This window comes from Dasypus novemcinctus, chromosome 11 (assembly GCF_030445035.2).
Source record: "Dasypus novemcinctus isolate mDasNov1 chromosome 11, mDasNov1.1.hap2, whole genome shotgun sequence".
NCBI lineage: Eukaryota > Metazoa > Chordata > Mammalia > Cingulata > Dasypodidae > Dasypus > Dasypus novemcinctus.
This window is the reverse complement of record NC_080683.1, coordinates 87629089-87655322: the sequence shown is the minus strand read 5'-3', so window position 1 is coordinate 87655322 and position 26234 is coordinate 87629089. Positions and strand designations below refer to the sequence as shown.

At 36.5% G+C, this 26234-nt stretch overlaps 1 protein-coding gene across 4 annotated transcripts in view; it reads left to right on the top strand.

The window, feature by feature from the left end:
* Positions 1-26234, top strand: part of REV3L (REV3 like, DNA directed polymerase zeta catalytic subunit) — a 254937-nt gene that overhangs the window by 58915 nt on the left and 169788 nt on the right. For all 4 annotated transcript variants that reach the window (XR_009188015.2, XM_058307291.2, XM_058307290.2 and 1 more), the window contains 3 exons: positions 10670-10859; positions 15091-15165; positions 26067-26227. Coding sequence is in view for 3 of the 4 variants with exons in the window: in XM_058307291.2 (XP_058163274.1) it covers positions 10670-10859; positions 15091-15165; positions 26067-26227 (426 nt within the window). In the remaining variant the exon portion in view is untranslated. The remainder of the gene's footprint in view (positions 1-10669; positions 10860-15090; positions 15166-26066; positions 26228-26234) is intronic.

Below are 26234 nucleotides of genomic sequence, written 5' to 3'. Positions count from 1 at the left end.
AAGGTTTATCAATTTTGTGTTGATCTTCTCAAAGAACAAACTTTTGTTCTGTTGATTTTTGTCTCGTGTTTTTTTTTTTTTACTTTTCCATTTATTTTTGTTCTAATCTTTGTTATTTCTTTTTTGCATGCTTTGGGATTGGTTTGCTGTTCTTTTTCTAGTTCCTCTGGGTGTTCAGTTAGGTCTTTGATATTACATCTTCTCTTTTAAAAAATAGGCATTATGCTCCATTAATTTCCATCTTAGCACTGCCCATGCTGTTTCCTATAGGTTTTGGTTAAGTTGTATTTTCACTTTCATTCTTCTTGAGGTATTTATTAATTTCTCTTGCAATTTCTTCTTTCCCCACTGATTGTTTAGGAATGTGTTGTTTAGCCTCCACACATTTACAAATCCCCTTTTGCTGCCAATTACTGATTTCTAACTCCATTCCATTATGGTCTGAGAAGGTGCTTTGTATAATTTCCATCTTTTTATATTTATTGAGAACTGTTTTGTGGCCCAAGATGTCTATGCTGAAAAAAGATCCACGAGCACTTGAGAAGAATGTATGACCTGATTTGGAGTACAATTTCTCTATACATCTGTCAGGTCATTTATCATATAGCTCAAGTTCTCTGTTTCCTTGTTTTCTTCTGTCTAGTTCTACCTATTGATGTGAGTGGTTTCTTAAAGTCTCCAAACTATTATTGTAGAACCGTCTATTTCTTCTTTCAGTTTGCCAGAGTTTGCCTCATATGTTTTAGGGCACCCTGGTTAGGTGCATAGATATTTATGACTGTTACTCCTTCCTGGTGAATTGTCCCTTTTATTAATATATAATGGCCTTCTGTATGTCTTACATCTTTTTTGCATGTAAACTCTGTTTATTCCAATATTAATATAGCTGCCCTTGCTCTTTTTGGTCATTGTTTGTGTGAAATATCTTTTTCCAACCTTTCAGTTTTCACCTGTTTGTATCTCTGGGTCTAAGGCGAGTCTCTTGTAGACAGCATATGAATGTTTCATGTTTTTTTAATCCATTCACCTTCAGTGTTATTACCGTAAATACATGCACCATTTTATTCATTGGCTTTCAAATGTTGTATCTTATTTTCTTGTCTTTTTACCCTTTTGGTTATCCTTTCTGATAGTCTTCACTTCTCACTCTTCTTCAAGCCTTTTTTTCCTGTCTTTTTCTATCGTACTCCTGAGCTCCCTTTAGTGCCTCCTGCCGAGCCAGATTCTTAATTAGGACCTCTCAGTTTCTGTTTACTTGTGAATATTTTAAACTCACCTTCATATTTGAAGGACAGTTTTGCTGTATAAAGAATTCTCAGCTGGCACTTTTTCTCTTTCAGCACCTTCTTTAAATCATATCATTGTCTTCTTGTCTCCATGGTTTCTGATAAGAAATCCACTGTAAGTCTTACTGGGCATCTCTTGTATGTAATGGTTTGCTTCTCCCTTGCCACTTTCAGGATTTTGTTCTTATCTTCCGCATTTGACATTCAGAGTAGTGTATGTCTTGGGGTAGGTCTATTTGGATTTATTCTGATTGTAGTATGCTCTGCTTCTTGGATATGTAATTTCATGTGTTTCATGAAAGTTGGGAAATTTTCAGCCATTATTTCCTCAAATACTCTTTCTACCCTTTTTCTTTTCTCCCTCTGCAACTCCCATGACTCATATGTTGTTACAGTTCCTACTGTCATTCAACTCCCTGCTCAATTTTTTCCATTCGTCTCCTTCTGTTCTTTCTTCAATTTCAGTTGTTGTGTCTTTTTCATCACTGATTCCTTTTCCATTATTTTGAATCTACTGTTGTATGCCTTTAATGTATTTTTAATCTTACCTCTTGCCTTTCAATTCCCTTAAGTTCTGTTATTTTTCTATTTAAGTTGTCATATTCTTCTTTGTGCTTGTTCAGTGTCTTTTTTTTTTTTTTAAAGATTTATTTTATTTCTCTCCCCTTCCCCTCATCCCCGCCAGTTGTCTGCTCTCTGTGTCCATTTGCTGTGTGTTTCTCTGTGTCCACTTGTATTCTTGTTAGTGGCACTGGGAAACTGTGTCTCTTTTTTGTTGTGTCACCTTGTGGCATCAGCTCTCCGTGTGTGTGGCACCACTCCTGGGCAGGCTGCACTGTATTCACATGGGGCGGCTCTCCTTCCGGGGTGCCCTTCTTGTGCATGGGGCTCCCCAACACGGGGGACACCCCTGCGTGGCAAGGCACTCCTGCGTGCATCAGCACTGCACATGGGCCAGCTCCACATGGGTCAGGAGGCCCTGAGTTTGAACCCTGGACCTCCCATGTGGTAGGTGGATGCTCTATCAGGTGAGGCAAATTTTCCCCCAGTGTCTTCTTGATGTCCTTCATCTCTTTAGCCATATTGTCTTTCAACTCCTTGATTTGGTTGATGAGATTTGTATGAACATCATTGATTAGTTGTCTCAAATCCTGGATCTCATCTGGGACTTCACTTTATTCCTTTGCCTGAGCCATATGTTCCTTTTTCTTCATATAGATTGCAATTTTTTCCTGATGTGTAGGTATCTGCTTATGATAGTGAGTTTACGCTGATGCTCAGTTTCTCTCTCTCACATAGGATTTAGTGGTGGGTGGCTGTGTTACTGCTGTTCTTTGATCATTCGTTCAACTTGTTCTACATCTTTAGGATCATCCCTGTTTAATTCCTCATGAAATCAGAGGCAGTAATGGGTTGCAGACCAGTTTCCAAGAGCTTTGGGGAGGGAGGCTGTAAAGGCCAAAAAAACCCTCTATTATTTATTTACTTTTTGAAGTCCATGCATGTACTTTCTTTGTTTGTCCAGCAGACAGCACTCTTTGGCAGACCTCTCTATTCAATACCTGGTCAGAATGTGTTCACTATAACTCAGTCTGGGTGGGAGTGGGGAAACAATGTGTTGGAGTATTCTTCAGAGCCAAGCCTCTCTAAGTGAAACTTTGTCAAAATTCCTTTGTTGCTTTTATGGAGGAGTAGATTTTTGGAGGTCCTTACTTTGCCTTTCTAGTGTGCCTCTTCCCAGTCCTATGTGCTTTCATCTGCATCCTGCTCCCAGTCTCTGATCTAACTTCTTATAGTTGCCTTTCTCTTATACATTCATCACTCATATCTCTCTGGTAAGCTGCACATATGTTATGTTTGTTACAGATCTCCATTTGGAAAACCCATTGACATATTCAAAACCAATCAATGAAGTTCATCTCCTCATTTTTCTCTGAAAGATCTTACCATCCATCCATCCAAATGCCAATTCCAAATATGTAAGATTCCTTCTCACTCTCCCTACCTCCAAATTCTAGTAAGTTACTGTAGCCTGTTGATTCTGCTTACTAAATCCTCCTTGATCTTTTCTCTATCTCTACTGATACCTCTCTCCTGAATTACTCCAGCAGCCTCCTAAAGAAAATCTTCCTACTATGGTGTGCCTGTTGTCTCCACACAAGGGAACTTTATAAAATGCAAAGCCAAATAGTTCACTCCCAGTTTAAAACCCATCAGATCTTATACACAAATGTGCCCTTTCTCCCTCTCTCCTCTGTATTCCTTGCTCTATACTAACCACCTTTTTCCTGCTCCAGTACCATGCTATTTTCTCTTTTGCTTTCATGTTTTTGTACATAGTGGAGCATTCGTTCTCACTTTGCTTAGCTATAGCCAACTCAAATTTCAAAACTTGGCTCAAAAAGTACTTCCTCTGGGAAGTCTTCTTGGATTTTCCCAAATATGAGTTGGGTGTTTCTGGATGTAGCCATAGGTTTAATATTCCCTTATTGTAGCAATTGTCAAAACCATACTGTAATTGTGTAATTACTCCTCTTTATCTCCATGATGAAATCCATGAGCTCAGGAACTATAATTATCAGCAGTCTGTGATCTGGCACCTAACACTGGGCCTCTACAAATTGTTTCATGAATAGAGAATTTATGCCTACATAAATTTATGCCTACATAAATTTGTGCCTACATTTATGTTAAGTAATTTAGGATTAATAACTTAAAGGTGAAGATTCTATATAAAGTCCTTTATACTGTAGTTAAAAAAAATAAAATAGGCAGAAAAAATTTGAAACCTGGAAGCATTATTTACAAATAAAAGGAGGTGATGAAGAACAGTGTTCAACAGTAAGGTGATACATATGCCCTTTATAAAGTTAGTTAATTTTGTTATGTTTTATATTTCTGGATAATTTAGAAGTAGGTAACTACTTCCTGCCTTTCTTTTATACAATATGTAAAATTTAGAAAATATAAAGATAAAATCATCTTATTATATATATTTAATCACTGTTTATATTTTGTTTTACAATCTTTTAGTCTTTTTCCTATTAGGTGTATTTTTACTTTTACAAAACTGGTTTAATGTGTTATAAACAGTTTTATAACTCATTTTCACTTGACAGTAAGTATACCATCAACATTTCTTCATGCTAGGAAATTTATTTCAACACCATCTCTTGCTGAGATTGACAAACTTTATCTATAATGACCAGATAATAAATATTTTAGACTTTTTTTGGCTAATTGGTCTTTCTCAACCACGCAACTCTACCTGTAGAAAAGCAACCAGAGACCATTCCACATGGGTGTGATGCATTCCAATAAACCTTTATTTACAAAAACAACAAGCAGGATTTGGTCTAGGACCATAGGTCTATTCTGTAATTTGGACATACCATAATATATTTAATCCTCTATTTTTAGAAATTGGATTTTTTCAGTGATTTCACTATTAATACCCTCTTGACATCACAGTATCTAAATCTTCATGTACATTCTTAATTTTTACCTTAGGATAAATTCAGAAAATATGGAATTTCCAGGACTTAGGGTATCTCTTTAAGGCTTTTCTTTTGTAGAGATTAGGTGATTTAACACTTGCTTCCTATCTGACTACGAAGAGTTTTGTTTGGTTCATTTTATGGGTTTGTGGGGATGCAGAAAGAAAGGTGGAGTGAAATTTTAGAAAGACAGAATCAAAGAAAGATTGGAGGAAAACAGATGAATTGATAGTGATATAAACCTTGAAAGAAATTTTTGAGGAAGAAGAAAATACAAATTCATAAATTCAAGTTTCGTGCTCATGTACCAAGTTTTTCTGTTTCTACAGCTGTTTAGAAGTTTAAAACCTTGTCTAGATTTTTTTTAACAAATCAATTTAATTGATACATATTAATACTTTATTAATATACATTTCATCTAAAGTGTACAATCGGTGGTATTTGGTATAATCACATTCTTTTTTTTTAATTTTTTTAATTTTTTTTTAAGATTTATTTATTTATTTCTCTCCCCTTCCTCCCCCCACCCCAGTTGTCTGTTCTCTGTGTCTATTTGCTGCATCTTCTTTGTCCACTTCTGTTGTCAGCGACACGGAAATCTGTGTTTCTTTTTGTTACGTCATCTTGTTGTGTCAGCTCTCTGTATGTGTGGCACCATTCCTGGGCAGGCTGCACTTTCTTTTGCGCTGGGCGGCTTTCCTTACGGGGCGCACTCCTTGCACGTGGGGCTCCCCTACGCGGGGGACACCCCTGCGTGGCACGGCACTCCTTGCACACATCAGCACTGCACACGGGCCAGCTGCACACGGGTCAAGGAGGCCCGGGGTTTGAACCACGGACCTCCCATGTGGTAGATGGACACCCTAACCACTGGGCCAACTCTGCTGCCTAATCACATTCTTTGTGCATTCATCACTTCAATCATTGCTAGAGCATTTTCATTATTTCAGTAATAATATTACAAACAGAAATCAAACAAGAAAATTCTTCACCTCTCAATCTGTTTCCCCTGCTGTACATAGCTGCTATTTTTGGCTATTCTTGCACAATTATTTATTAAGCAGTTTTATTGAGATATATTTACATACCATACAGTCTATCTAAAGTGTATAATCAATGGCTTTTAGTATAATCACAGTGTTGTGCATTGGTCATTACAAAAAATTTTAGAATTATTCATGCTCCATAGATTTGTTTTTGAGATTTGGGAGATGGGGTTTGCAAATCACAAAATAAGCATTTCTTATCCAATCTTTTAAGATACTCAGAGGCTAGAGTGATTTTGATTGTAGTTATCCATCGACTTGTTTTTTGTTTTTGTTTTTGAAGACATTAAACTTACTGTTCCACATGATAGTGGACAAAGCTAATCATTTATTTAGAACATGGATTGGCAAACTGCTCTTCCTTGTACCATATCTCTTCCATTGCCTGTTTTTGTGAAAGAAGTTTTATTAGAACACATCCATGCCCATTCTTTTATGTATGTCTGAGCTTCTTTCAGGCTACAATGGCAGGGTAAGTTCCACTGGAGATCTTATCATAAAGTCTAAAATATTTACTCTCTGCCCGTTTACAGAAAAAGTTTGTACATCTTAAATTAGATGAATGGTATGTATTAGGCTTTTTGTTTTATCGAAAATGGATCTACAAAAATAGAGGCAATTTTACTATGAATAAGCTAATAAAATTTAAAATAAGATGCACAATTCATTTAATAGACCAAATCTAGGTGCTTAAAATAGAGAACAAAATATGGAAAACTTACAATAATAAGTTTTGGAATGCAGAGGACTTAATGTTTAGTATATTTCTAGGTTCTGTGGAAGATTAGATTCAGAGCACACAAGTACTAGCTGATATAGAAGCAACTACCTTGGTTATACAAATCCTCCTTACACATTTGGAAAGTAGCCAGTTCCAAAAAATTTTTGCCATGGCATCTTTCAAAACCATCAGTTACACTATGTGGAATAAGTTTCTAAGGCGCTTTTCTTTAAAAAACAAGACAAAACAAACAAAAAAACTTTTGCACCTTCTTACCTAAGCCGCATCAGTCAAACCTGAAAACTCAAACTCTTAAGAAAGTTTTGAAACCTGGAAATATAGCTTTAGTCCTACTGGACTTGTTAAACTCAGTTTAACATGACTGTAAAATATGACAACAGAAAATTGGGATATTTTCTTCTCTTAGATAAACATGGTAACCAGAAATAGCTAATATGCTAGATTTTTTAAGAATCTCAAATTATTTAGTGGAAAGTTTTAATATAGCATAATTTTTACTACCTTTATAAAAATATTCTTAAATGAATCCTGTGTGCAGAACTCCTTGGAATATAAAGCTAAAAAGTCTCTAGACAGACTGAAGTCATAAGTTTCTCTTAACCAGATGTTCAAAGAACATTGGTACCTCCTACCAGCTACCTACCTTCCAATTTCTTTTATGAGAGAGAAGCCACTAATCTTAGGTTTTTCCCCCCCAGTTGAACCTAATCCCAACAAATGCGATATTGACCAGTTTACCTCCAAGGGACTCTACAGCTATGTGACTGTACACATTTGTGTGGAATAGAGCTGATGGAGGGAAATACTTAAAAGTGGTCTGTAGCTTGTCAAGATAAAGCAGTGATGTTAAAGGACTACAAATTTTAAGTAGAAAAAGATTACTGTTGCCAAAAAGAAATTGACTCTCATATTCATGTTGTACCCATTTCTGTTTCCTTACTTAACTGCTTGAGTTTCTTATTTTATCTTGTTTTTCAACATTTTCTTTTCTATAATACGTATTGTGTGTTAGATTAATTAGTGCTCTGCCAAGAATCCTTTATGCTGTGATATTCTTCAGGAGGTTGTTTATCCGTTAATCTGTTGATGGACATTTGGGTTGCTTCCATCTTTTGGCAATTGTGAATAATGCTGCCATGAAAAGTCAGTGTGCAAATATCTGTTCACATCCCTACTTTCAACTCTTTGGGGTATGTAAATAGTAGTAGAATTGCCAGGTCATATGGTAGACCTATACTTAGCTTTCTGATGAACCGCCAAACTGTCTTTCACAGTGGCTGCATCTTTTTTGATTCCCACCAGCAATGAATGAGTATTCCTGTTTCTCTGCATCTTCTCTAACACTTGCTATTTTCTGTTTGTTTGTTTTTTTAATAGCAGGAATAGTAGGTAAGGCATTGAGCTACTGAACTCTAGCTATAGTAGAACTAGAGGGAGGTACGTTAGTGTTGATGTAGTAACTACAGGTTATTCAAAGTAGGAAAGTGTAGTAAGTGCCATAACCTGGATATTCTTTATATCCATGTTCTTCTGTAATCCTGACGATAGTTCCATTAGCTGTATCAGAGTTCTGTTTTTTTACATGGATTTGTTTTTCAGGTAGTCAAAGGCTTTAGCACCATTTCTTTGTCCTTAAGCAGTTACCTGTTTTGCTGAGGGCTCATTCATTCACTCAGTAAATATATATTGAACACATATGTGTTTATTCTGGGCCTAGGAAATTATGATCTTTCAGAACCTCAGCTCCCAAAGAATTTTCGGTCAAGAGGAAGAGTTAGATAAGGAAACAGGTGATTACAATACAAAGTAAGAACTAAAAAATTAAGGGAGCCAACATTAACTTTTTTTTTTAGTTGAACCAGCATGCTTAAATGGAAAATTTTGATTTTAGAGTTGTTGATCTGCTTTCAAATCCTCATTCATTATTTAATGTCTGTGTGACTTTTGGAAAGTTCACCTCTGTGATACATATTTTTAAATAATATATGTAAAGCACTTAGCCCAGTAACTTCTGAATAAATCATTTGCTGCCTCTTTCTTAAATAATACATCCCAAGGTTGTTGTGGTTCCAAAACCTATAAATAGAAAGATAACTGCTTTATCTCCTGCCTCATAGGAGATATGAAAAGTATATATAAAAGTATTTTTTAAAAAGATAATTTATGAACACTTTAACTGTGAAGAAACTATTAGTGAAAATCAAAATTTGTAGTTGTTTCTTATAAAGTCTTCCCAAAATTCCATTAGTAAGATATATTGACTGTAAAATTATCTAAGGAACTTATAATACTATTTGTAAATACATACTATCTTGGTATTATAATCACTGGTTTTGCATTTATTTTGTCAATGTAAAAGGGAATACTTCTGTGTCTTCTACCTCCCCCATTTGATGGTTTAGCACTCCAGTGCTCTTAACCAAATTGTTGTTTATATCTAAAAGGATAATAGGTATAACTTTTTTGTGAGATATTAAAAAGTATTCAAGTAGATCATCAGTGAATTGATTAAATATATTCATAAGACTTGCCATTTATTACATTTTAAATTTTTTCTACTTGAATATTCCAAAAATGATATGATATTTAGAAAATAGGACAGGTTATATTTAGAAATGAAAGAAATAATCAAAGAATTTGCTTTTAACTGAATGTAATTTTTTGATTCATTTGAAATTAAGTAGCTTAAAAATAGCAACCAAAATCGGTCTAGCAGCAGTTTGTAATTCTTCAAATGTGATGGTGGTTAGTTCAAAACAGAATACTGCAGTCCAAAAGGTACAAATCTTATTCCATTATATGACTGATCTTTCAGTTTTGCTATACTTTATGTAATAACTTCCAAATTTAGTTGTTAATTCTGTTATAACTATTTTAAAAAGTGTAATAAACATGAGATATCAACAACGTAGAACTATATTCTAAATATTTTATACAAATCTTTCTAAATTATCATTGGGAAATAGTCATCAGTGTGAAATGAAGCTCCACGAATCACTCTGTCAGCTACTTTTCTACCAAAAGAAAAGGACCAGAAAAACAGAATGAGGTGGGGTAACAGACGGGGAAGATGCATGCGGATGCAGATTGTGTTGGCAAGAACAGCACAGGGAATATGAGTGACAGCATGAAAAAAATGGAGGTGTTCTCCCATCACTGCTGCTCTACTCTCCATTTGAATTAGACAAATGGTACCCAAGGGGAGCTAGGGACAATGCTCTGAGGACAGGAACCACTTCCCTACAGTCCTGCCAGATTCATGAGATTAATGGAGCATCTGCTTTTTGTTGCTCCTGTTGTTACTTACCTTGTCATTGATGTTTCTGTAACTGTTGTTTCTGTAATGATTCTTATGTGGGTTCTCACTCATATTACTTTCTTTATCATGGCTATGCCAAGTTGTCTCTTGGCAGGTCAGCATCATTTCCTCCTCCTGTAACTTGGCTGATATAATGACCTGCAAAGTGTACATGCTTGTTTTTTCCTCTCACTGTGTCTCCTCTGTCCCTCTCCACCAAATATGCAATTTAAATATCTGGAACTGCCATTACAGACAGTTGATCTCTAGGGGTTTTGTTTTGATGTTTTTGTCTCTTGTTTTTCTAATAGCAATAGTTTAATTTTTTTACCACCAACACCCTCCCCACCACACCCCCTGCCCCATAACAAAATTCTACACACTGTCACTACTGTTACTCACTCCTTTCTCCAGGAGCTGTCTCTGTCTTAGGAAGTCTCTTGTTTGAAAACATTTTTGCCAAGACGGATTTACTTAGTAAACTTTCAGTGAATTTCTGTGACCTACGTAACACTGTGTTAAATGTATAAGAGAGTAGTTTGGTTAAGTACATTAAACTAATTGGATTGTGAGGGTGAAATATTCAAATATATCTTTACCAAAACAATTGCTGAAGTCTTAATACAATGCTTATGTTTACAAAATGCTTCCAAATGTTCTGTTGTAAAATATTAATATAGATGACTTTAATTAAGGGTATGCTGCTATTGGAACATTTAAATGGTTTGCATTCTGAGCTTTGTGATGTTAAAATTTAAAATGCTTCTCAAGACTAAATTTTACATTATGTTACATTTTAGGTCAGAAGACATGTCTTCATCTACATGGCATCTTTCCTTACCTCTATGTGCCATACGATGGTTATGGACAGCAGCCAGAAAGCTATCTTTCTCAGATGGCATTCAGTATCGACAGAGCACTTAATGTGGCTTTAGGCAGTCCATCTTCCACTGCTCAGCATGTGTTCAAAGTGTCATTAGTATCAGGAATGTAAGTATATAATAACATCTTTAAAAATTTCTATTTATCTGTGTTCCTATTGCTATTATAATTTGGGAGGAAAAAAGACTGATTCAAATATATGCTTTGTTTTTCTTTTACTTCTAGTCTAGTGTAACTGGGATGAGTTTCCTGCTTTTTAAAAGCATATTTCTATTGCAGTGGTTAATAGTGATTTCTGTGTTAACCCTTTACACGTTCTTTTTCCTAGAGCCGTAGAAATTCATAGATTTAGCAAATATCAAATGTATCTTTTATGGTCAGGCATTGTTCTAGACATTTGAGATACATTGAACAAAACAAAAATTCCTGCCCCATGGAGTATTTTTGCTAGTAGTGGGAAATAGACAATAACCAGTAGATTTAACATGTAATAAATTTATTTGTTAAAAGATAATTAGTGCTACAGAAAATAGAAAATATAAAACAGGTCAAGGAGAAGTGGGCAGATGGTACTTTTAGATTAGGTAAGTAGAGAAGATAACCTTTTTTTTGAATTCCCTTCCTCTATTTTTGTCTCACTCCAAAATGGCAAAACTGTCTCTCTTATGATGTAAGTTGGGTCCTCTTTAAATTGTTTAAAGTCCTTGAGCAGCTTCGTGTTTCATATGGTATAAAATTTTAACCTCTAATCACAGCCTGTGTGATCTGACCCCTGTCTATTCTGTTATTTTATTCACTATGTTCCACCCAGAAACGTTGGTCTTCTTTCAGTTTCTCTGATATGCCAAATTTTCCCATCTAATTTCTTTGTACATGCTCCCCTTTTCTTGCCTGCTGTATCCCCCTCCCATCTTTCAAATCCTTCAATTCTGCAGAGTTTTCCTTGACCACCCTCTTTAAAATAAGTTGGTCTTATTATCATTCTGTGTATCAGCCCTTAATTGTTTCTTTTAGCACTTCATTTCATTTGGAATTATTTTAATTTTTGTTTACTTAATTTTTCTGTTTCTTTCACTAGTATATAAGCTCCATGAGAAAAAGAACCGTGTTTTTCAAGTTCTTCATTATGTATCTAGCATTTTGTATGGTGCTGGGTGCTTAGTAGATGTAGTTCAGTAACAATTTGGTTAAATAAATGCATGAAGTGAAAGTCCTTACTATCCTCTCTTATTAAAGCAGCATTTATGCTAAAAGTGAGCATCAGCTTTTTCTTCTAATTTTTTTTATGCTTGAAAGGTTTCTAAGACCTTTCCTGTACATATTCTCATTATAAAGTTGAATATCCAAACAGTCTAGTGAAATGAATAATTAGTCATCAGTCTTTCTCTATTTTTGGTGGGTGTTTATTAAAGTCATTGCCGTATTCTTGAGAGTAGTTGAGTTATAGATCTGGATATCTGGAGTGAAAGATGAGTTGTTCAATCTAATTGATAGTTGTCTTTTAAAAATTATTAGAGAAGTTGTGGGTTTACAGGACAATTTTGCATAAAATACAGGAATTCCATATACCACCACCATTCTCTTTTTCTCTCCTAATATGGTTCATCTTTTTTCTTACCTAGGGCCTCTTTTTCCTCACCATCCATTTAACCTTCTCTGATTCCTTTACTCCTTCAATACTCTTCATTTCTTTAAGGTAGACACGGTTGCATCTAGTTACCAAATTATGTACAAGATTTAATTACAGTTTTTCTAGACTATGCATTATTTTGAGACTGAGTTAAGAGTTAGGACCATGGTACCTTAGGCTCATTTCTGGGATTCCTTGTCATTCCGCTACCATGATTCTAGGGAATCTCCTGCGGAGAATAAATATGTGGTAATTTTCCTTCCCATTGATATATTAACAAACTAGCTGTAATATCAGATATAATTTTTAAGATTTTATTTATTTATTTAATCCCCCCCCCTCCCCCGGTTGTCTGTTCTGTGTCTATTTGCTGCGTCTTGTTTCTTTGTCCGCTTCTGTGGTCAGCGGCAGGGGAAGTGTGGGCGGCGCCATTCCTGGGCAGGCTGCACTTTCTTTCGCGCTGGGCGGCTCTCCTTACGGGGCGCACTCCTTGCGCGTGGGGCTCCCCTACGCGGTAGACACCCCAGCGTGGCAGGGCACTCCTTGCACACATCAGCACCGCGCATGGGCCAGCTCCACATGGGTCAAGGAGGCCTGGGGTTTGAACCGCAGACCTCCCATGTGGTAGACGGATGCCCTAACCACTGGGCCAAGTCCATTTGCCCAGATATAATTTTTAATCATAAAAACATCAACTTTGAAACTCTACTCCATCTACTTTCTTGCCCCCAAGAGACAAGACCAACTAATGCCCCAGGAGGTACAGGGTTGCAGGTAAAATTTTGGAGACTTTCTGAACCAGAAGAAGTAGAAAGGTGAATTTATAGATTTATATATTTGGCTATATTTGGGGTCAGTAGATAAAAAAACAAAATCCCAGAGTTACAAAGAACTTTAGAGGTTTTATAGTTTCTGAAATTATAAGATTGTAATTATAAAACCTAAAGATTGTTAGCAAGACCAAAACAAAGATAACTTGTGAACAACACCAGTACCTATTTAATTACTTTTTTCTATTTATCTAGCTAAAGAAAACCCATGTCTCCAGTTAAGGGGGATGCATTTACACACACACACACACACACACACACACACACACACGCAAGAGGAAGGCTATAAAGAATTGAATTTTGCCAGTAAGAGAGAATGAGATCATTCAGGTAATATGTCTTTCTTTTACCTCTTCTTCATGGCAGCAGATTGGGGTGAACAGACACAAACTAGACAGGAAGTGTTATTTAAAAAAACGTAAAGAAGGGTGAAGGACAGGGAGTGATGGTGGTGTCACTTTAGGTAAGACAGCCAGAGAAGGCCTTTCTGAGGTGAATTTAAGCAGAGACTCAAATGAAGATAGAAAGCAAGCCATGCAAAGGTCCAAGGCAGAGCTTTCCAGGCAGAGGAAATGGCATTTCCCTGAAGGGGGATCAAATGAAAGGAACTGAAGTGTTTAGAATGGCTGGAGGAAAGGAGAAGAGTGATAGGAGGTAAGATTGCAGAGAGAGGCAAGGAGGCAATAATGAGGTACCTTTTAGACCTTTGTAAATAGTGTACAACAATCGTGCAGATAGCTCTCAAACAGCTTTAAAAAGGATGGGGAGGGGAGTTTGTTTAAATATATCCCACATAATGACTCTCCTGTCAAATTTCTCCTGTATTTGATGTCCACTTTGCTGTCAGATGTGACAGAGGTGATATCTTAGTGACAGTAAGTTCTCTCTAATGCCTGTCGCAAGGGAACAATATTTTAAAAATGAAGAGTGATTGGGTTTAATCTATCTAAAGATTTAACCAACCACTTATTTGCAGATCAACTCTAAGCAGGTGCAGGGCTTTTGATCTGTCAGCAAATCCATACCTATTCATAATTGTTTCCAATTTCATCTTTTATATTGGTAGTCTGCATATCAGAGGTATGGATATTGTTTCAGACCTCCTGAAATGATGTGATAGCCCAACTTATTTCAACTTGCATTGAAAACTTATTTCTCTCGCTATGGTATAGTCTTTTGCTTTTCCCTTTCTCCACTCCAGTTGATCCCTGAAGAAACACTCAGCCTCAACAAAATCAGGGTCCTTGAATGAGTTCAGTCTTTTTTAATCATAAGTTTCTGTCTACTTTTCACAGGCTTTGCCTTTTAATTTGGGTTTGTGTTAAAGGTTTATCCTTATCAACTGCTGAAATGTGTGCTATGTGTCTATACACACATTTTTATATGTACATATTATTATATATATATAAAGTGTAAACTGTATAAATTGTCTCTGTCTAATACACTTGCAAAATTAATAAAAAAGCTGAAAAAGGAGAGTGTTATGAGTGCTGTTAAAGACTTTCTTTATGAAGAATGTTTAGTTTTTGGCAGAAAAAATAGAAATGGGGGGAAAAGGGCCTCAAAGCACTCCTGTTTCTCTTGTACATTGTCAGAATAAAGAGAAAAGGGCCACTTTTTAATAGAGTCATTATGAATTGAAATTAAGCTGTAAATAGTTGGCTGGTAATTTTAAGACTTTTTAGAAGAAGTAAGCAGATTTCATCATTTCACACATTAACCTGTGGTAGGTTTCATTGAAAGGGTTTATATGTTTTAAAAAATATTAAGTATAAATAAGACTGAATTGAACCAACTGAGTCTAATTAGGGTAATAAGTTGTATTACTTCATCTCTAAATGATGAAGATAATTTGAAATATGTTTTTCTTGTATTTCAGGCCCTTCTATGGTTATCATGAGAAGGAAAGACACTTTATGAAGATCTATCTTTACAATCCTGCAATGGTGAAAAGGTACAAAGAAAAATGAAAACAAAATCTGAGTAGCTTAAGTCCTTTATAATAAAAAGAAAAAACTATAAGAAAGGCCTATGTATACTTTGTAGCATTATTAAAGAGACCAATATATATTTATATATGTGTGTGTGTGTGTGTGTGTGTGTGTATGGAGAGAGGACCCATGTGTGGTTGATGTTTATGACTTGGACTCTGGGAAGATATTTTAAGTATGGAAAGGCCTTGTTTTATGATTCCCAACTGTTTTTCTCCTGTCTTAGAAAGGTTGTGAGAGAGGGTAAGGAGAGATGAGGCTGCTTTGTGTGGTCTTAATCCCAGTCCAGATGTTATAAATAGTAAGAGTACTATTCAGTTTCAAAGCAAAAAGAAATGAATGAGTTCTCTTCCACAGTGAGAGAACTACCGTGACCTCAGAATTGTGTTGATTCCCTACTACATGTTAGAGAAACTTCACATCCTGGGTTTTTGTTTGTTTTGTTTTAATTGGTTTTTTCCTTCCCTCAGTTAATCATTCTGCCTCTATCCTGGAGCCTGGGTATTGAGGGCAGAAAGTGTATATACATAGAAGACTTCAGTCATCCTGTTGGGTTCAGCACAAGGGTCTTCACTTTATATGGCAACAAAATAGGGTAAAGGAGGAGTTCCAAGTATTGTTTTTCAGGTGACCATCTCTGCCAGTACAGGTTGGGTTCCAAAAGAGGATATCTTTTTGGTACGATACAAAATAGATATTTCCTTAGGCATTAGCAGGCACAGCCACCAAGGACATGAGGCTTACTATGAATTAGGCAAGTTGACTACTTCACTGATTACAACCCTAATCCCATTGATTATTTCCTTCTCTGAGTAATCAGTGAAAATTATTTTCTTTAAAGCCTGCCCCTAATCTTACATAAACATTCTTTTACATAGTATACCAAATTAATCTTCCAGAATAGGCACTTAGAGACAGTGATATTCTCTTGTATGGTGTCCCTTTAGTCACACTTTCTCATATCCATCAAATGCAAAAGAACAAGCCCTATGAATTCTTACCTTCTCTTGCTTACACAATGGTAAGAGAGTAAATTTCAATCATTGTTCATCTTTCTCATCCACAAGATGAATGAATGTATACTCTACATTATCATTTGGGCACTTCTACCTGTTTGTTTCCTATGGTCTTTACATAAATTCTTATTAAACAACCTATTCTCTTTTCTTTTAACTTTTTATTTTGAAATAATTTCAGACTTACAGGAAAATTGCAGAAATATTACAGAAACAATAAACAGTACTTTCAACGTACCTCATACCCAGATACCCAGATTTACAAATTATCAGTTGGCTTTTTGCCCAATCACTTGAGCCACCTCCACTCCCTGCTTTGTTGTGTCTCTCTTCGTATTTTCTCATTGTGTCTCCTCGCTGTGTTATCTCATTGTGTCAACTTGGTGCACCATCCAATTGCACCAGCCCACTGTCTTGTTTGTCTTCTCTAGGAAGCACCAGGAATTGAACATGGAACCTCCCATGTGGTAGGTGGGCACCCAACTACTTGATCCCCATCTGCTTCCCTTAAACAATTTTTTTGAGGTGTAATTTACACGCCACAAAATTCACACATTTTAAGAATACACAATTCAGTGATTTTTAGTAAATTTACTGAGTTGTACATCATGATAATCAAGTTTTAGAATATTTTCACTGCTCCAGTAAGATTTTTCATGCCTGTTTTTTTTTTCTTCCTTTTTAACTATGTCCCTGAGTTACTCCCACTTTACCTGTACTTAAGCTTCAAGCGCCATGGCTCCGTTGCTACTGTCCCAATTTTTTTAACTTCCCCCTGCAATTAACTCCTTTCCTTTCCAGATTAGATTCTGTGCTTTATGTTCTCAACCCTCTTGCCTGCTGGGTGAAACCATCAATTCTGTATTAATCCATTTTTTTACCTTCTGCTTAACTTAGTTTCTGATTCCTGCATGATTTTTTAAAATCACAATTTGGTGCCTCTCTAAATTTATGGTCTTTAACTTCACCTGGACCTTTCCTTTTCCTTCATTACTTCTAGTTTTCTCTATTTAGCTTCCATTCTCTACCCTCTTTACTCAAATCTTAAGTTCCTATTGAGGCCTTGCCTCTTGGTTCATGGAAAAATAGAACCTGTCAATCTAAAACAGCATTTTTTACTATAACAACCAGTTTTACTTAAGAATGCCCATTATGACACAATAAAAATTATTAATTTCATTAAATTTTTTCCCTTGGATAGTCATGGTTTTTGTGACAAAATGGAAGTAAGCATCAAACACATCTGTGTCCTGAAATGTTGTGATTGTCTCAAGGAAAAGAAACATAATATCCTTATTTTTAGTTGCAAGCTGAGCTAGCCACTTTTTCCTCCTATTAATAATATCTTACATTTTTATTTGAAGAAATAACTGATAGACAAGTCAAATTATGTAGACTTACATGTTTAGCAGACATTTTCTCAAAAATGAACAAAATGAGCCTTTCACTTCAAGGTAAACACCTGATAGTATTTGTTGCCAATGATAAAATTTGAGCTTTCAAACAAACAGTAGAACTTTGGGAAATTACATTTACTGCTGTAAGCTTAACAGCTTTCCAGTACAAATACAAGATTTTTCTTGTGAGAATGGTGGAGATATTAACAAATATGACTTTTTAAAATATTACGTAATAAAATATGTCATTTAGAAATCAGTATAACTTGGTTGATCTTTATTTTCCAAACGACCAGTGCATGGGTAAAGATCAATTAAATTGCAAGATATACCCATATATTTTAATGTAACAGAGTCCAAAAAGTTCATCGGTAAGGTTTCAAATTTAACATTGCAACAGATCTTTAAGAAACTACTACTTGTTGAGTTCCTAAATAGTATTAAAGAAGAATATGTGCAATTATCCGAAAAGGCAGTTAAAATATCTTCCTTTTTTCAATGCCTTGTCTATGCGAGCCTGAATTTCCTTTATATGCTTCAATCAAAACAATATATAGGGAAGCAGACTTGGCTCAATGGATAGAGCATCTGCCTACCACATGGGAGGTGTGCAGTTCAAACCCAGGACCTCCTTGACCCGTGGGGAGCTGGCCCACGTGCAGTGCTGATGCACGCAAGGAGTGCCGTGCCACGCAGGGGTGTCCCCCATTTAGAGGAGCCCCACGTGCAAGGAGTCCACCCCGTAAGGAGAGCCGCCCAGCACGAAAGAAAGTCCAGCCTGCCCAGGAGTGGCACCGCACACACGGGAGAGCTGGTGCAGCAAGATGACACAACAAAAAGAGTCACAGATTCCTGTGCCGCTGACAAGAATAGAAGCGGACCCAGAAGAACACACAGTGAATGGACACAGAGAGCAGACAGCTGGGGTGAGGGGAGGGGGGGAGAAATAAATACAAAATAAATCTTAAAAACAAACAAACAATATATACAGACCAGAATGAGCAGACACAGATGTGAGAATCCAACTGTTTTATGTCAGAGATTTGCAAACATGTAAAATTATTCCTCTTTTCTCACTAAATTGTTTTGAAAAATAGTTATTTTTATTTTTAAAATGTTAGTTATGTTAATATAATGGATTTGTTATTTTTAAATTAGTAAATAAATATCTTAAGTTTTCAGTATTAATTTCTAACAGTAAAATGATTAGATGTAGCCTATATATATAAAAGCTCTTTGGGGGTTCTCAGTAATTTTTAAGATGTAAAAGGGAAAGGGGTCCTGGAAACAAAAAGTTTGAGCTCTTCTAATTTCCTGTTGAAAGCCTTTAACTGCTTTGACTTGCATTCTCTCCTTTCTGCCCTCACCTCCAAGGCTCAGGACCCATCCTCTTTGACCTTTCAAGGACCTCTTCCATCTATCATTTATCCCCATCTCCTTTTCCCACATACTTTAAATATTAGTATGACTCTGCTAGTTTAAAACACACGCATTCATGCTCAAACACACACACATAACACGCACACACATTGTTTGTTACCTTGCATGGCAGTTCTCCTTGAAGGATTTATCCAAACTTTATGTAACCAATTTCTTACCTCCCATTCAAACTTTAACCATTCAACTGAAATTGCTTTCACTAATGTCTGCTCTGTGTTGCTAAGTTCCTTAAGACTTTTTTCCTCTTACCTTTTTTTCCCTCATATAATTAACTTTATTTTTAAAGAAGTTTTAGGTTATAGAAAAGTTACATGAAGAATATAGGGGATTCCCATATATCTCACTCCCTCTCCATCCCAAATTTCCCGCTATTAAAAATACCTTACATTAGTGCTGTACATTTGTTACAATTGATGAACACATATTGAAGCATGCTACTGAACCCAGGTCTAGAGTTTACATTATGGTTTATACTTTGCACAGTACAGTTTTTCAGGTTCTGACAATATGTATAATGGCTTGTATCTGTCATTGCAATCATGCAGAACAATTCCAGTGCCCCCAAAATGTCCTATGTTCTATCTATTTTCCCTCCCCAAAGAACCTCTGATAACTACTGTCTTTATATCAATATTAAAAGTTCTTCCATTACTACAATAATAATAAGTCTACTTTGATCTATGGTTGTATTCCCCTCTGTGGTTGCCTTCCCCCCTTATATTTGTTCATCTTGAAGGACTTTAGGGTGGTAATACCCGTTCTGCTAAATGCCCCCTACCTCCATCTTTTGACTTCATGGCAATATTTATGATACCTTCAAACAGTTTCAAATATTGGCTTCTGTGATATCAGTATCCTCTGGTTTTCCTCCTACTTCTCTGATATTCATATTCATGCCATTTTATTTTTTCCTTTTTTAACATCTGTGGTTTTTCCTTAGGCTTCTACCCTAGGCTTTCATCCTTTCTATGTTTTCTTCTCTGTTTAGTCTTATATACTCCCATGATATAATTTTGTTTTTGTTTTTGTTCATCTTTATGTATTTGGCTTCCAAAAGTATATCAATACCCTAAATTTACTTCTAGAGATAGCTCCTAATCACTACATCAAACATCTTTTGGACAAACAGAATAGCACAGTATTAAGAATGAGCACTCACAAGTCAGAGAAAATTTGGCTCTGCCAAATTTTAGCTCTGCCACTTGAAAAACATTTTTATTGTAGTAACATATATACAACTCAGAATTTTAGCTACTTTAAAGTACAATTCAATGATATTAATTACATTCACAGTGTTTTTAAGATGTATTTTTATGACAATGCATAGATCAAAAAATGTTACACTAAAAAATATGAGATATTCACATACCCCACACCCAACCACCACCACCCCACTCCTCCCACACCAACAACCTCCTTCATCATGCAGCACATCCATTGCATTTGGTGAATACATCTTGGAGCACTGCTGAACTGCATGGATTATAGTTCACATTGTAGTTTACACTCTCCTCCCAGTCCATTCAGTGGGTTATGGCAGGATATATAATGTCCAGCATCTGTCCCTGCAATATCATTTAGGACAACTCCAAGTCCTGAAAATGCCCCCACATCACATCTCTTCTTCCCTCTCCCTGCCCTCAGCAACTACTATGGCCCTAGGTACTGGTGCTCCTCAGGATTGCGGAGACACACAGGTTCTATGGTCATGGCAGTTGGCTCTGGAGTTCAGTGCCTTGTTAGTGGGCCCTACTTTGGAATTTGTGTCCCTGAGTGTGATGGAGTTGGACATTTCTACACATGCCTCTTCTGTCACTTTTATTGAACCTGTGGTTAGTGCTGGGGTTTGTATATACCCAGACTTGAATCTCTGGACTGTCTATGTGCCAGCTGGGCCCTGAGCCTCAGCAGAGTCGCAACTCCTACTGTCTGATACTTTGGACTTACCCAGGTCAGCTGACAGAGAGGTGAAGATGATCAGCCACCACACCAGGGAACCGAGGGTACCTACAACTCCAAGCAGGAGAATCACATCCATCAACCATGTGGGATCTAAGCCCCCTCTCAATATAGAGGTGGAGTGGACATCACCATCCCAGGGTCCACAGGATGGAGAAATAAAATATGGGTTAGAATGGACTTACTGGTATTCTACTATAGAACTATTGTGACTAGTAATGGAAGGAACTGTTATATTCACAATATTGTGTTACTATCACCCATGTCCAAGGCTTCCACTTTTTCATCTCTTCAAATAGGAACTCTAGGGAAACGGACTTTGGCCCAGTGGTTAGGGCGCCCGTCTACCATATGGGAGGTCCGCGGTTCAAACCCCGGGCCTCCTTGACCCGTGTGGAGCTGGCCATGCGCAGCGCTGATGCGCGCAAGGAGTGCCGCGCCATGCAAGGGTGTCCCCCGCGTAGGGGAGCCCCACGCGCAAGGAGTGCACCCGTGAGGAGAGCCGCCCAGCGTGAAAAGAAAGAGCAGCCTGCCCAGGAATGGCGCCGCCCACACTTCCCGCACCGCTGACGACAACAGAAGCGGACAAAGAAACAAGACGCAGCAAATAGACACCAAGAACAGACAACCGGGGGAGGGGGGGAAATTAAATAAATAAATAAATCTTTAAAAAAAAAAAAACCAAACAAACAAATAGGAACTCTATACACATTAAATAATAACTCCTCCTTCCTTCCCTACTCCCACCATCCCCCTGGTAACCTATAAGCTATTCTCTGTCTCTATGAAATAGGCTTATTCTACATGTTTCATATAAATGTGATCATGTAATACTTGTTTTTTAATTATTCATTTTTATTGTGGTAAAATATACCACAACATAAAATTTACCATTGTAACCATTTTAAAGTATACAATTCAGTGGCATTAAGTACATTCACAATTTTGTGCAACCATCATCACTATCTAGTGCCAGAACTTTTCATTACCCTGTACAGAAGAAACCCTATACCCATTCATTAATCACTCCCCATTCTCCACTCCTCTGAATCTCTGGCAACCACCAGTCTCCTTTCTGTCTCTATGGATTTACCTATCCTGGATATTTCATATAAATGGAATCATACAGTATGTGGCCTTTGTGTCTAGCTTCTTTTACCCATCCTCATATTATCAGGATTCATCCATGTTGTAGCATGTATTAGTACTTCATATCTTTCCATAGATAAATAATAATATTCCATTGCTTGTATATATCATATTTTGTTTTATCCATTCATCCATTGATAGACAGTTGGGTTGCTTTCACCTTTTGGCTCCTGTGAATAATGCTGTTATAAGCATTAGCATACAAATATTTTCCCAATCCCTGCTTTCAGTTCTTTTGAGTATATACCAAGAAGTGCAGTTGCTGCATTTCATAGTATTCTATGTTCACCTTCATGTGGAACTGCCAAACTAATTTCCAAAGTGGCTGTACCATTTTTCAATGCCATCAACAATGTGTAAGAGTTCCAACTTCTCTGCATCTTTATCAGCACTTATTATTTTCTGTTTGACGTAAAAAAAAATAATAATAACCATGATAGTATGAAGTGGTTTTGATTTGCATTTCCCTGATGACGAGTGATGTTGAACACCTTTTTAATATGCTTATTGACCCTTGGTACATGTTTTTGGAAAAATTCTACTCAAGTCCTTTGCCCATTATTTCATTGGCTTATTTGTCTTTTTGTTGTTGAGTTGTAGCAGTTCTTTTATATATCCTGGATAATAAATTCTTGTCACATCTATGGTTAGCTCTTATTTTCTCCCATTCTGTACGTTGCCTTTCACTTTCTTGATAGTGTCCTCTGACATGCAAAAGTTTTTTATTTTGATGAAGTCCGTGTTTCCTATTTTTTCTTTTGTTGCTTGTATGTTTCATGTCATACCTAAGAAATCACTACCAAATGCAAAGTTAAGAATTTTCTCCCCTATGTTCTCAGTTAGATTTATGGTTTTAGCCCTTATCTTTAGATCCTTGACCTGTTTAGAGTTAAGTTTTGTATAAGGTGTCAAGTAAGGGTTTAACTTCATTCTTTTCATGTGGATATCCAGTTTTTCCAACATGATTTGTTGAAGAGACAGTACTTGCCCCAACAAATGTATTTGGTATCCTTGTCAAGTATTAGTTGGCCATAGGTGTATGGGTTTACTTTTGACCTCTCAATTCTATTCCTTTATTCTATATGTCTATCTTTATATACCACATTGTTTTGGTTACTGGGGCTTTGTAGCTTTGCCACTTTTTATTTTTGTAATTCTGAACCGTTTCTAAAAAGAAAGACTCAATTTCCTCATCTTTAAAATGGGGATAATAGTACTAGGCTTATAGTTGGATTACCTGAGATTAAGCATGTAAATCATTTAGCACACTCGAGTACCGAGAGCTCAAAAATATGTTAGCTGCCACTGTTGTGTTAATAAAATTATTCTTATCCTCATCTTCATTATCTTTTTTAATTTTTTAAAAAGATATTTAATTCACATAAATGTTACATAAAAAATGTAGGGGATTCCCATATGCCCCGCTTCCCACACTGCCCACATTTGCCCACATTAACAGCATCCTTCACTAGTGTGATACATTCATTGCAATTAATAAACACATTTTGGAGCATTGACACTAGGCACGGATTATAGTTTACATTGTAGTTTATACTCTCTTCCACCCAATTCTGTAGGTTATGGCAAGATATATAATGACCTATGTCTGTCATTGCAGTATCATTCAGGATAATACCCAAGTCCCGAAAATGCCCTGGTATTACACATGTTTTCCTTCTCCCTGACCTCAGAACTTCCAATGGCCACTGCCTCCACATGAATGATATAAGTTCTTCCATTGCTAGAATCACATTAAGTCTATAATCCACTCTAGTCCATAGTTTATTCCCCAATCCTGAGGATTCTGGGATGGTGATGCCCACTCCACCTCTAATTGAGAGACTGAAGCCCACACAGCAAACAGATGGTACTCTCTTGCTTGTAGTGAAAGACTTTTAGTTCCTTGGTGGTTGTCCATCATCACCTCTTCGTTAGTTATCCTGGGTGAATCCAATGAACTGGAGAGTAGGTGTTGCAACTCTGTTGAGGCTAAGGGCCCAGCTGGCACATGGACAACCCTTAGATTCAAGTCACTTGTACATACACCTACCAAATCCAGCACCAACTCTAGGTTCAAAAAAAAAAAGGGACAGAAAAGCCATGTGTAGGGAAACCACAACTGAGTCCAATTCTGTCACACTGGGGAGCACAAACTCCAAAATAGGGCCCACTGACAAGGCACCAAACTCATGAGCTCTCTGCCCTGACCATAATGCCTGGGTATCTCCGGAGCCTTTCGGAACCCTCACTATTTGGGGTAGTGTCTAATTTGGCAGTCAGTGAGATCCTGCCGAGACGTGCAGAAGTGTAACTTCTAGAATGACCTCCTGGCTCACTTTGAAGTCTGTTAGCCATATAAACTCATCTGTCTTTACCTTTCCCTCCTTTGGTCAAGGTCTTTTTTCAGTTGCATTGTTAGTTGGTGCTTGGTAATAACCCCCTCAGTGCCAGGGAGGCTCATTCCTGGGAGTCATGTCCCACACTGGGGGAAAGTTATTGCATTTATATGATGAGTTTGGCTTAGAGAAAGGCCTCAGTTGAGCAACAAGGAGGCTTTCAGAAGGTGACGCTTAAGTACCCTATAATACTAGGCTAAGTTTTAGTTTCAAGAGTAAAGGTTCATAAGCACAGCCATAATATCACCAGCCCATCAGTATGCCATCTTCCTTCACTAACCATTGCCTCTGTACTTGGGGGATTCTTGCTGTTCTATTGGAGAATGTGACAAAGCTCCCCAGGATGGAAATTCAATACTCTTTCAGTTATTATGTGAATCTCTACCTACTATGACAGTGCCTCATGAACATCTGAACATATTTATATACCTTATATGTATGTCCAGCTGAACTTCTCCCATATATCCCGCATCACTGACACACAAATGGTCCTCCCCTGCCAGAGTTGTAACCCTTCTGTGTTCCAAAACTTCTTAAAAAATGATGCCAATAAAATAGCCAAATACAATTAATAAGATAATGAAGTAATAAGGATAGTTTTAAAAATAAGAAATAAAATTTTAAAAAATTAAAAGTAAAAAAATTTTGAGGTAAGAGAAAATAATGAAAAAATATTTGAAAAAATTTTTTTTGACATTTTGCCTTTCATTACTATAAGCTCTGTTGTCTTGTATATGCAGTGGCATTTTCTTCCATTTATTCCCCCAGTATCTTTTTTCAGTTTGTCTTCAAAGAAGTTTTAGGTCACAGCGATTATTTATATTCAATATTATCCTAAAAATCTACCTGAATAAGCTGTATTTTCTCATGACCCTTTAAATCTTCCCTCCACTAAGAGAAAACATACCTCCAGTTCATCCTCTTGTCTCCAGCTTAGAGACTTGCCTCCAAGAAGGCTTTGTAGAAACCATCTCTGCACTACTAATTGATTAGGTGTCCCTTCTAGAAGTTTCATATACATGTCCTGTATTTATTATACTACTTGTAATTACCTATTATCTATATAACCCTCATGAAGGAAAATGCACAGAAAAGATAAATATCTTTGTGAGTGGTAGAATTCTGAGTCTTATTTTCAGTTCCTTTTTAGGATTTTTTTTTTGCAATCTTTTCAAAATTATTTCTGTATTTTTTAAAAGGAAAAGCTCATATTCTCAAATCCTTTTTTGACATTTTTTACTATTTCAATATAGTTAGTATAAATTTGTTTTAGAAGTTAAAATTTTCTTTATCCATGAAGTTTTTTTTTAATCATTTTCTTTCAGAGCATGCTACGTACTTTAAATCTCGATTTAAACTTTTAATTTCTAACAAAATACAAATTTCTAATAACATTGAAGTGAACATTTTGAGTGCTAATATGTGTTTTATTGTCTATATCTGTATAATCATTGTTTAACCTTTTAGGGAACATAATTTTATGATTTAACTTTTTTTTTTAATTTAGGGTTTGTGAACTTTTGCAAAGTGGAGCCATAATGAATAAATTTTACCAGCCTCATGAAGCGCATATTCCCTACCTCCTACAGCTCTTCATTGACTACAATCTGTATGGAATGAATTTAATAAATCTGGCTGCTGTCAAATTCCGAAAAGCAAGAAGGAAAAGTAAGGT